Raw genomic sequence first — 12,058 nt, 5'->3', positions numbered from 1 at the left:
AGGCACGGCACTACGAGGGAAGAGGATCAGAGTGAAGGGGTCCAACGGCATTTCTGGAGATGGAGTCTTGATGAAGGGAGGTCAGCACCTCCATCGACATTAACGGTGATGTCAGGGAAAAGGAACAGACGTGGGCAAGAGTGGGATTAGGGAAGGAAACAGCCAGTGTTAACAAAGTGTCACCAGGACATCTGATGGACATTGAAGCTCAATAAAGTAATTGCTCACACCCTGTCCTACAGTTCCTTATTATGGTAAAGAGAGACAATTTAAGTGACTTTGTCATCAAGATGTATATTATGTTCTTCCTTACTGAGGAATAAATATGTCTTTGCTTTTTTCCAAGGAAAAACTAAACACTCCCACAAAGCAAATGGCAATTAGGATGAATGACAGCAATTCGTACTGTGAGCACAGTGTCATTATACTGGATCTTCACTGTCATTACATGGTAAATACCTGTCCTGGGAGTGTAATTTGCATCCACAAAGCTTGCTACCTTGGCATCAAAGATCTTACTTTTTTGATTCTTGGATTATATGCCAACTGCAGGTAATTTATCCTGTAGCTAGATCCATCCTAAAACCCTGAGCACATTCGTGCACACAGGATCACGTGGGCACTTGTTAAAATGCAGATTTTAACTGTCCTGGCAGGTGCACTAAGGAGGCCTGGAAGGTACATTTGTACCAAGAAGCCAGATGGGGCTTGGACCTGGTTTGAAGAACTTTGTTCTATAAAACACAAGATTCAGCAAGTTCTTTAAGAGGAACAAACAAAAGGTGACAAGTACATTCTAAGGAAAAAATAAAGGAAGAGGCACTTGAAAGTTTCATTTCATTCCTGAACTGCAGTGCATACAAATATTCCCCTCAAATAACTTGAAAAACCTTATGAATCAGTGTTTAAGTTTTTTACTCTCCAAATGTAATACAATTCTTCAGCTAAAACAAGAGTAATGAGACAAAATGGTTCTGAAAAGTACAATAGAAAAATATTGTCCACTGGTTTATTTTTCCAAATGAGCAATAGGCTATTTACAAATAAGCAGATCTCCAATGATGTATATTAAAATGGCAAATCTATTACTGTTTGAAATCTAAATGAAAAAAAAATTTAAGGCACATTTGTTCTGTGAATTTAAAACAAACTTTCTGGTTTAATGACAGATTCATTTCACTTTTGTCCCCAAAACACGTGAGCACCAAGATTATCAAAGAACACTTAATATTTAGTAAAACAGTAAGGAATGTAAAAATTAAGGAGGGGGAGAAGAGTTTTCAAAAGGAAATCTTTGGAGATCAGTTTACTGCAAATAAAATATACTAAACATTCCTAATACACATAAATACTAATAACTAACAGGTACTTGGGAAATGGCAGAGTTCTAAACGATGGATATTAAATAAATTAAAGGTATTTCAGATATAAAGGATAAAACAAAACAGTAATTAAAGAATGAGACACCCATCTCCATCAACATAACACGGACAGGATGAAGTGATCAAAATCTGATACATTTCCCCCCAATGCTTTCATTAGGGTTGGGTCTTTTTTTTTGTCTTTGTTTTAGCTTGCATACATTAGATTTATGACAATAATTCTTATTTGCCATTCTAAATATTAATATTTTACCCTTTAAAAAGAAGGGTCTGGAGAAGAGAAAATGCCAGACCCTTCTTGAAATGTAATGCCAGGTCCATTAGGCCACACTAATTACAACAAGAACAGCCATCTATCTTTTACTGTGCTTTCCCTTCTCCCTTTGCTTTGAAAAACCTTCAAAAATGAGACAAGATTGGGGGAAACAATCACCTTTGGAAAGCTTTCTTGAAGATGATGATACAGCTACTATCACATTTCTTTATTTGACAACTGCAACATAAAATGGCTTAAAAAAATTGCTGTAAAAAAAGACAAAAGGTAGAATCTGTGCAAAGTTAACAGTTACAACAAAACGTTTACCAGAGTTACAGTGTTTTGTTACAATAATACTTTGCAGGAACGTTCATGTTTTCTGCCATAGGACTATAGCAAAGAGGTCTGAAAAAGAAATATTAAAAAAAAAGTTTTGTTCATCAGGTACATTTCAAGTCATAATTAAGCAGGTCTGCTACATAATGTTCAGCAAGAAAATGTGTTCAAAAGGCAAACATGATCACATTTTTGTTCAAAAAACTCAATCTTCAAGGAGTCCTCTGTAAGAAAATCATGTGTAAAATATATCCTTGTATGGACTTCAAAAACTGATCATACAAAAAAATTTTGAAAAATAAATTAGGTAATTAAAAATGTCTTTTCCAGTAAAGCTGGACATTAGGCTGTCCTCACTGAGCCATTATTATTGCTGCTTTTACTGTAATTTGGGTCATTTTTTTCTAGCCACATTTCAGCCAACTGCTGTGTGGACCCATATGTTGATGCTTTGGACCCCAAGCACATTTTGTACTGTTTGGGATCAAGGTTGGGATCACAAAAGACAGGATGGTGGACGTGGACTACTCCTACTTCTTGGCTCCTAAATGTCTTCAAACCTGCCTGGACAACCTTGTTGAAAAGGTCGACATCCTCGAGCCCCCAGCCTTGGATAGAAACATCAAAGCCACCTACTTGGACGAGATCTCCCTTATAAATACAAGTAATGCCAAACCCATAGTTTCTCCAGAAGCCAGTTTTTTGAGTAAAGGCAAAATGGTTGTCACTGGGAACCTTCCCACTATAAACAATCTTAGGATCGTACTGGCTAAAGATGATTGGAAAATATATTTGTTGGCCCAGAACTGTATTTGCTCGACATCGCTGAAGAAATTCTGTAGTAAATACAAGGTCAACGTCACAGAAGAAGAGCAAAGATTCATTATTAAATTGGGAAGATCCCACTTCTAGGGCCAGAGCTCTTGAAAATTCTCCAGACACAGGCAAAATCTGCATGTCGGCTTTCGGGTACTTAATGCGGTAATCTCTCATGAGTTCAACTTGCTTGGCCTTGTCGGGGTTGGAGTCAGAATTAAAGAGTAGAACAACGAGCCTGACATTCTGATTCGGAATGAGACATGTCTTCTCAAAGTTCCCCATGAATCTCACAAACATGTCAAAACGTCCAGACAAAGGAATCAATATATTGATCTTTTTCTCTTTGGGTTCTTTGTGCTCATCCTTGGACCCAGGGAGCTGAAAGGGAACAAGCTTCTTCAGGGAATTCGAGAGAAAGGACAAGGATCCGGATTCTTGATTGATTTTGTTGGCCAGTTCCTTTGCATCCAGCTCCTCGTGTTCCACAAACTGGATCTTGCTGAAGGTCTGCTGTAAATACGCATGCCTCCGCACAGGCACCGTCATTTTCTTTCCTTTGTGTTTTTTGTACAGAAGCAGCAGGTCCAGAATGTACTCGGCCCCGTACATGGGATTCACTCGGCGATAGCCGTACTGTATCTCCTTAAAATCAATAACACGCCCTCTGGTCTTGGCGTTGGCATTGATCATCTCCATGACCTGCATGACAATGTCATCCAAGGCCTCCCTCTGCGCGGAGTCCATCCCTCTTCGAGGGGGTTGGCTGTCAGCAGCCGAATACAGATATTTCCCAGTCAGAAACTCCCACTCCAGAATCTCCTCTCGCTGGCGGGGCTGAAACCTCATGAAGGAAGGAGGAATTCCCAGCTGGAGGTCTTCTTTATGAATCTCGGTGTTGCTATATTTGCTCATCAGGACAATCTCTCGGTGCAGCTGGATGGTGCGGTGTCGAAGCTCAGCAATCTTGCGGCTGAGCATGTAGCTGTGGAGCCTGTACTGGTAGGGTGGGTTTTTGTTAGGGTGCAGTGTGATGGCTCGGTGAATTTTACTATTATGGAGATCTCTAATGTACCCCTTCTTGTTCTGTTCATAATTCTCATAAAAAAGCTGCTGCATCTGTTAAGAAACAAAAAAAAGATTGCTATTAGTATTACATGACTGAGTGTCCCTCTATTCTTATATTTCCTTATAGACCTGCATACTCTAAAAAAAAAAAAATCTAAATATTAGAAATCTTTCTAAATGAGTCAGAGCATATCTAAGATCCCAGGTAAAGCCCGATCTACAGCAGTCCAATGAGAGCAGAAGAATTATAAACCACTTAAAGAAACAAGACTTCATCAATAACCAGAGTTAGCCAATACAATTCTGTAGGCAAACAGAATTATGAAAAGGTTTTCCCATGAAGTAAAAGTGTAATCCTGAGCTCACAGCACACCAACTCAACATACCTGGAAGAGAATGCCACTGCTGGTCCCCACCAAGCCCGTGAAGGGGACCTAGGAGCCAACGTCCCCTCCCTGAAGACTGGCACCCAAAAGGAGCTGCCATCTGAACAGGAATAAACTGCATTGGTGGAGTGAAAAGGAGAACTCCAGGAGGATGACCCGAGCGCAGGATTAATGCTGCTTCCAGGGAGCTGAGCAGAAGGAAAGCCATCCAGCCACATGCAGGAAGAGGCCTGCAACTGGGAAGGGCATGCTGTAGGTAAAACCAAGGGTCTGCGAGGTTACTGGGAGCACACTTGGAGAATCCTTTAAACATCTCTGTGTTCCTGTGCAGGCAGGAAAGGGCCTGCTTGCTAAGCGCCACGTCTCGAGTACCAGCAGAGCCAGCACATGGGGGCTCAGAGTGTGGAGTTGAAGGACAGGAAAGGCAAGGGGACTCATTATCCCACCCCACTCTCCCTCTGTTCTAGGACATTGACTGGGAGAAACAAAAGTTTGAGATCCATCAGCCAAAACTGGGTCTGTTCCCTCAAGCTAGATAGGGAATATACTTAATTCTCCAGTACATTCAAGCAACAGGATGGTGAGCTCTACAAAGCCTTCTAGAGTAAAGAACAAAAATTTCCAAAAAATTTTAGTAAAAATAACACTTGTGGGACTTCCCTGGCAGTCCAGTGGTTGGGACTTTGCCTTCCAATGCAGGGGGTGCAGGTTCGATCCCTGGTAGGGGAGCTGGGATCCCACATGCCTAGCTGCCAAAAACCCAAAACATAAAACAGAAGCAATATTGTAACAAATTCAATAAAGACTTTAAAAATGGTCCATGTCAAAAAAAATCTCAAAAAACAAAAACATTTGTGGTCGGTATCTGATAAACTAGTCCTATTTTATTTGTGGCTCAACTTTGTTTTTCTTGATCATATTATTAAATACTAACTCTTGATAAGGGTGCATGGATTTGGATCAAGTAGGCCTTTGGACAGTCGTATTTTTGATTTTTTTTCCTTGAGCCACTAAAGTTATAATAATAGAAAAATACAGATTAGCATTTTTACACCCCTTTTTCTTTTTCTATACAATTACTACAAGCTACCAATAAATGAAGCCAATAAGAGCAAAAAGAAGGGAAAGGCTTCTGAAGAATGGCTTAAAAGAAAAAAAAAGAGCACACAAGTAACGCTGCCGGTGCTGAGCAGGGGCTGCACACGCACCCACTCACTCACTCAATTCCCTGGAGCCATGAGTCTGCTGAACGCTGACCACCTGTGTCTTGTCCTCAGCGGAGCAACTAGCCTGGAACTGCAACACCTCCTCGCAAGTGCCCTTACCATTTCTGACTTTGCTTTCCAACATCATCTACAATCAACAAACGAGGTATGTGCATACACGGAATTACCCGCTGAAATGATTTCCAAACGTTACATTACTTAGATAAGACAGTCAAGTAAAAAAAAAAGGAAAGAAAAAAAAGAAAAGGAAAGGAAAGGAAGCAGAGTGTCTCTCACCTCTGAGAGAGAGCACCACCTTTCTCAAGTGTGCAGCGGGCAACCCCACAAGTGTGCAAGTGTCCACTCACTGTTTCTCTCAGCACAAGCAGCACTTAGCTACTCAAATTCTTGACTTAATACATGGACCAAAATAAAGCAGTTTGGGATTTGCTGAAAGAGGGCTTGAAGAAACTGATGTCCGAACTCCTCCAACCCTGGATAGACAGGCCACAGAATGATGACCAAGAAAAATGACAAGGTAATCAAATCATAAGGACCATAAGAATTTATCTTTCTTTTAATTTCACTCCTCAGATGGGTCACAACAAAAGAGGTTTAATGAAAATCCTGTCGAAAGTGTTTTCACTGTTCATTTTCTAGCTGGGCTGATTCCTGGGTACAAACTGCATGGCTGCAAGGTGACAAGTGAGTGTCATCTGAGGATTCAAAACCATGCAGAAACACTGAGGAAAATTCTTTGCAGGTGCTAAAACAAATACTGTCGTTTCCTTCCTCTGACCCTCACCCCTGTATGCCCCAACAACTTGAGGCCATTTTTCCAGTTTTAACAAAGTTAGCCTTTACAACATGCATCAAATAGCTGGGCAAGCCACCTGACTCCATGACTCCACCTGAGGACACCACTGTGTGAGGAGAGGCACTCAAAGGTTGGCAACATGCCCATCACAGCAAAGAACTCAGCAACAACCCAATGCTCCATGGTCGGGGACTACTACAGTCACTACCGTAAGCTATATGGTGGAAGGCTTCCTAACAATTTTGGCAGAGATTTTAAATATTTGTTATAATTACATATTACTTCCATTTTATCTGCTTATAATTTCAAAATTTTTAACAATGAGCATGAAGAACCACGTCTTTTTTTGAAAGGTCCCTTTATGTTTCCAAGAATGCAGGCACACTGAGCCATCAGTCTGGCCTTATAAGCTGCTTTCCAAAACTAAGAATACTCTGAAGCAGGTGGTGCTCCTTCCTCTCCCCGTGCTGCCAATCCCATCTCCCCGGGTATTTCAGACCCTGCTCTGCTCCTGCCCTGCTGGGTGATGTCTCAGTCTCCCAATGGGTCTTCTTGCAGAACTGTTCCTTCCTCAATTCTGCATGGTAGCAAAACCAATCTTCTTAAGAATATGAGTGGTAGAACCCACATGATTCTCTCTTCCCAAATACTCTTAAAAGAGAATAAAGAATGCAAAAGGAATAAACCCATAAGGACCAAGAGAATGGGGTAGGAGACACAGACACAGTAGAGAAGAGATGTCCCAAAATTCTAAGAAAATGGAGAGTGAAGGAAGATGAAACCCAACAGACTGCTCTGAAGAGTAAGCCAATTTATTTAATCCTGAGAACCCTGCGGAAAGATACCAGTGTTGCAAGGCGGGTGGAGGCTGGGGCTGAACACAGGGAGATTGGAGGAACTGGATATATGGAGCAGTGAGAGCCCCACAGTTCCTCCCCACATACCACCATGGCGGGTGGTGGGAGATGCCCAGCAACTTCAAAAACACGCTCCCAGTTATTCCGGCATTTAGATGATGGGTCTGTTGCCAGAATTCATGCAGGGTTGCATATCAATTGTTGCAACTAAACTAGGACTGGTGAGTAGTAAATATTGGCGGTTTCTTGACACATTCATCTTTTTAAAAAAATAATTAATTAATTTGGGGCTGTGTTGAGTCTTCACTGCTGCGTGTGGGGCCTCTCTAGCTGCGGCGAGCGGGGGCCGCTCCTTGCTGCGGTGCGCGGGCTTCCCATTGTGGTGGCTTCTCCCGTTGCAAAGCACAGGCTCTAGGCGCACGGGCTTCAGCAGTTGCAGCATGCAGGCTCAGTAGTTGTGGCTCACAGGCTCCAGAGCACAGGCTCAGTAGTTGTGGCATGCAGGCTCACTTGCTCTGCAGCATGTGGGATCTTCCCGGACCAGGGCTAGAACCCATGTCCCCTGCATTGGCAGGCAGATTCTTAACCACTGTGCCACCAAAGAAGCCCTAACACATTCATCATTTACAGTAGTTATTCCTGAATGTCACTGTCTATAGGTTATTTTCCCTTACTCCTCTGGGTTTACTTCATTGATAAGCACATAAGCCTGAAGTTCAATCTGTCCGCAAATGAAATCTGAACACCTAGAGAGGGATGCGTTCAAGGCTGACAGTAGAGGGGAAATGAAAGTCTAAACAGTAGGACCCCCCAGTCCTCTTCTCCCAAATGGCTCTCAGAACACTGGTCCCCCGCTTCTCATTCCAAGTAGGAGGCTGGAAGCATCTTTTCTGTATCAACTAAATAGCCCCATAGATATCTACAGTCCTCCAACAAAAAACATCACCCAAAAGTTGATCACTACAGCAAGGATACTAGTTTAAAAAAATCTTGCCTATAGAGCTTCTAGTTAGTTTTTCAATGCTTCAGCCTCAAATGACAATTGACAGCCAAGGACCATCAGGCAGTTGAACGAGGGTTCCAATGGGAAAGATGGAGACAAAACAAGGAAACAAAAAGCTTGGTGGAAATAGAAACAATGCAGTGACTAGAAGAAAAACTCAACAACAAAAAAAACCAAAAATTATAAGGTATTCAAAGAGAAGCTACTGTATCTGCACAACAAAAATGGAATACTATAAAAAAGATAATCAGAAAACAAAAAAGCTCTTGAAATTAAACATAAAATAGCAAAACAAAAAGAGTAGAGATTGAAGATAAAGTTGAAGAATATTCCAGAAAATAGAAAAACAAAACAAAAAAAAACAGGAGAGAAAAGTATTCACTCTAGAAAGAGAAAGCACATGGGGAAGAAAACACAAAACATGGGTCCAAAATTACTCAGGTGCCTGGATTGAACCCTAAGTGCCCAGAACAAAGAGTACAAATTGGGAACACTACAGATAAAACTATTAAAAACTTGCATAGAGGAGAAAAAAGGCCATATACAAATAATTCAGAAACTGGAGTGGCACTAAACACAGACAAAACTAAAGAACAATACCTTCAAAAGTGGGAGGAGTGAAAATTATTCTCCACATAGAATTCTCTTCCCAACCAAACTATCCATCAAGTAAAAGGGGAGAACAAACAGCTTCAGATATTGAAGGACTCAAATTCTACCTTGCATTCATTCTTTCCCAGGAAGCTATTAGAGGATGTGCCCATCTAGAATGAGGGGTTAAATCTGGAAAGATGACATAGGATCCCAGAAACAAGGAGTACAACACAGAAGGAAGAAAAGAGAGACCCAGAATGACAGTGCAAGGAAATCCTACAAGAACAGTACTATGGACTGCATGTTTGTGTCTCCCCAAATTCATGTGTTGAAACTCTAATCCCCAATGTGGCACTATTAGGAGGTGGGGCCTTTGGGAGGTGACTGAGTTTAGATAAGGCCGTGAGTGTGGGGCCCCCATGATGAGATCGGGGCCCTTATAAGGGGATGAAGCACCAGAGCACTGTCTCCCCACTATGAGGACACAGCAGGAAAGCAACCATCTGTAAACCAGGCAGAGCCCTACCCGAACCCAACCATGCTGACACTTTGATCTTGGACTTCCAGCCTCCTGAGTGTTTAAGCCACTCAGTCTACAGTATTTTTGTTCTAGCAGCTGGAACAGACTACGACAAAGAGCTTTGCAGCAGGGAACCAGTGCACACGGTAAAAGGCACAGATGTTCACTGCTTGCATCTCCAGAATCCAGATCAGTGCCTGACACGCTGCAAGATACTCAACAGAGAGCTGATGAATTAATGATTAACAGCAGTCTTAATGCATACGAAGTATCAAGAAACTGGAAGATCTCAGTGCAGAAGAACACAGCTGATGTGGATAGACACAATACAATATACTTGTGTTCCTGTGACCAGGATACATGTTAAAATGTAAAAATCAGCAGCACATTTTGAAAAAGAATACACACCCTTCCACCAAAGGATATAGCTGTCATTTGTTTTTTACTCCCCAGAACACCAGTATATAAGTGTACATTTTATTCTTAGCTATCAAAACCCTGCACAAGGGGAGAGAGGTCCATCGGGAGTCCTCTATGAAAGCAGGTCTTCCGTGCATGACTGATTATTTCTTACAGACTCGATAGGACAACATGTCCCCAAACATTTTCAGGAAAACATTTCTCAAAACATTTTAGAAGCTGTCTGTGGTCATTACTTTCATAGTGACTGAAGTCTAGGTAAGCTTTATCTGAAATACAGAGTGTGTGTGCTAAAGGCATAAATACAGAGAAGAGAAAAATATTGACTGGCAGGCTTCTGAAAGGCTTAAAATCCCCTGGAACCACTGTAGACTGAAAATTTTAAGCTACAGTAAAGTTGTTGTAGGAACCTTCTGGCTGAAGTCTGGCTGAAAGGAATGTTGTGTTACATTCTTTTTCTCTTTTTATGAAGAAGAAATCTTGCAAGACAAAAGTGTGTGTGCGTGTGTGTGCAGCATGTGTGTGTGTTTGGGGGAGGCAGCACTTATTTTATTAAAAATAAGGTCAACTCTATGCCCAGATTAGCTGGTGCCCCCCCATGTCACCCCAAAAGATTTAGTCTACTAATATTGCTATAAAATAAATGTTTTAGACAAAGAAGCCACTCACTTGGCAGACTAGATGGAGTACATACCTGCAATGATCTTTAGAAAATCTAAATAAATGCCAGTGAAATAGCTCCCTTTCTAAAAGGACAAATAAGGGTATAAGTACTTCACAGATGATTAGATAGAATGTAACAGGTGAGGACATGCACTTCCACATAAGGATATTAATGGTAATACTCAGACCCTGCCCGAATCGGCTTCCAGTGGCACCTTTTGGTCCTTTAGCACATTTAGCAATCTCCCTCAACTTCTATACAAAGTCTTATTACAAATGACTTTGGTGTAGAGGTAAGGAACCATTTTCGTTTCACCCTCAATGTGGTGCAACAGGAGAGGAAGAGGAAAAATTCAGATTTCAGGGAAACTTTTTTGGAGAAGAGAAATACATGTCACAAATCAACTTCAAAATTAAGAACAGGAATATAAAGTATAATTCAAAGTAAAAATTTCAATGAGATATTAAGGCTAAGTTAAGGAAGAACGATCCAGAAATCATCTGTGATCCTGAAAAGGAGCCGGGCGGCTGGAGGGAAGTACTGGAGAAGCAACCCAGTGCTTAGACTCTGCCCTCTCCCAACCCCACCTGACCAGACCTCCAGGGCCAGCCCCAGGCTGAGTGCACAGCGCCCCACCTACTGTCATCTACCCCCTTAGCACTTTTATCCCAGGTCACACTATCCACAGTTCACATGAAGCCATCTTAGTACTCTCGGGTCTCATTTTTGCCTTTGTAGTATTTCTGGCATTTGCATTTGATTTTGGAATCCCTGGCAAAGTTCTCAAGTTATCTTTGTTTTCACATTGACTAGTTTCTCTGCTGTTATTTGGGTTTTTCCTACCTTTTGTTTTTCTTTGAAGGTGCCTGGTTGCATTTAAGAAGGCATGCTGTGGGTGGGATGAAATTGAACCACTTCGTTCTTAGGCACTTTAATGAGAAATAGTTGGATCGTTAAGCTGAACATCTATACCTTCTATCCATTGTCCCTCTTTCCCTCATGTTATAGCTAATTCCACTGCTTACTACAATATTCCCCATTAAGCAGTCTCTAAGAGGAATAATCATATGACTAAGGGAAGTGGTTAGCAATTTTCTAGTAACAGAAATGAAACTATTATTTATCTGGAAGAAAGTTTAGAATATAACAATTTAAAGAATAAAGGTTAAGAAATAAGGCTACATAGAGACACTTACTGCTTTTATACTACCAATAAGTTGTAAGACTTGGACAAGTCATTTGAATTTGTTGGGTTTCAAGTTTTCTCATTTATAAAATGACGGTATAGAGGTTCCTTCAAGGTGAAGAATTCTAAGATCTTATGTGCTAATTTTAGAACCAGTCTCATATAATTCTAAAGTCATGTCCTGATGTTCTTTAACCCATCCATCCTGATATGGTTGAAGGTGTAACATCAGAATGTTACAGGATTCTAGGTTCACCGAATCAAACTGTATTAAATGGTTAAAAACACATCCCAATGAACTGTTTCCATCCCATAAAAACAAACCTCCAATTCTGTTACAAATGAAAATAGTTAAGAATATGAGATTCATAACAGTTCATTTTAGTAACTCTAGGGGTAACAAATATGTAATTTTTTGGTAATAAAGAACATGTATTTTGAATAGTACCAAATTTAGAACAAGGACTTTGTTATTAAAAAGTACTTCAATAATCTATTACTTGGCACAGTCTTTGGAAGAATATTATAAAATGGAAAGTTAAAAAGTA

General features: G+C 40.9%; 1 protein-coding gene across 1 annotated transcript in view; it reads right to left on the bottom strand.

Annotated features, from left to right (window-relative positions):
• Positions 1-898: 898 nt before the first annotated feature.
• Positions 899-12,058, bottom strand: part of CHSY1 (chondroitin sulfate synthase 1) — a 75,124-nt gene continuing 63,964 nt past the window's right edge. The window contains exon 3 of the mRNA XM_067755840.1: positions 899-3,909. Within this exon, the coding sequence (XP_067611941.1) occupies positions 2,317-3,909 (1,593 nt within the window). The 3' untranslated portion in view covers positions 899-2,316. The remainder of the gene's footprint in view (positions 3,910-12,058) is intronic.

The sequence above is a fragment of the Pseudorca crassidens genome, chromosome 1, assembly GCF_039906515.1.
Source record: "Pseudorca crassidens isolate mPseCra1 chromosome 1, mPseCra1.hap1, whole genome shotgun sequence".
NCBI lineage: Eukaryota > Metazoa > Chordata > Mammalia > Artiodactyla > Delphinidae > Pseudorca > Pseudorca crassidens.
The sequence above is the reverse complement of the archived record's forward strand: the minus strand, read 5'-3'. Positions and strand labels throughout refer to the sequence as shown.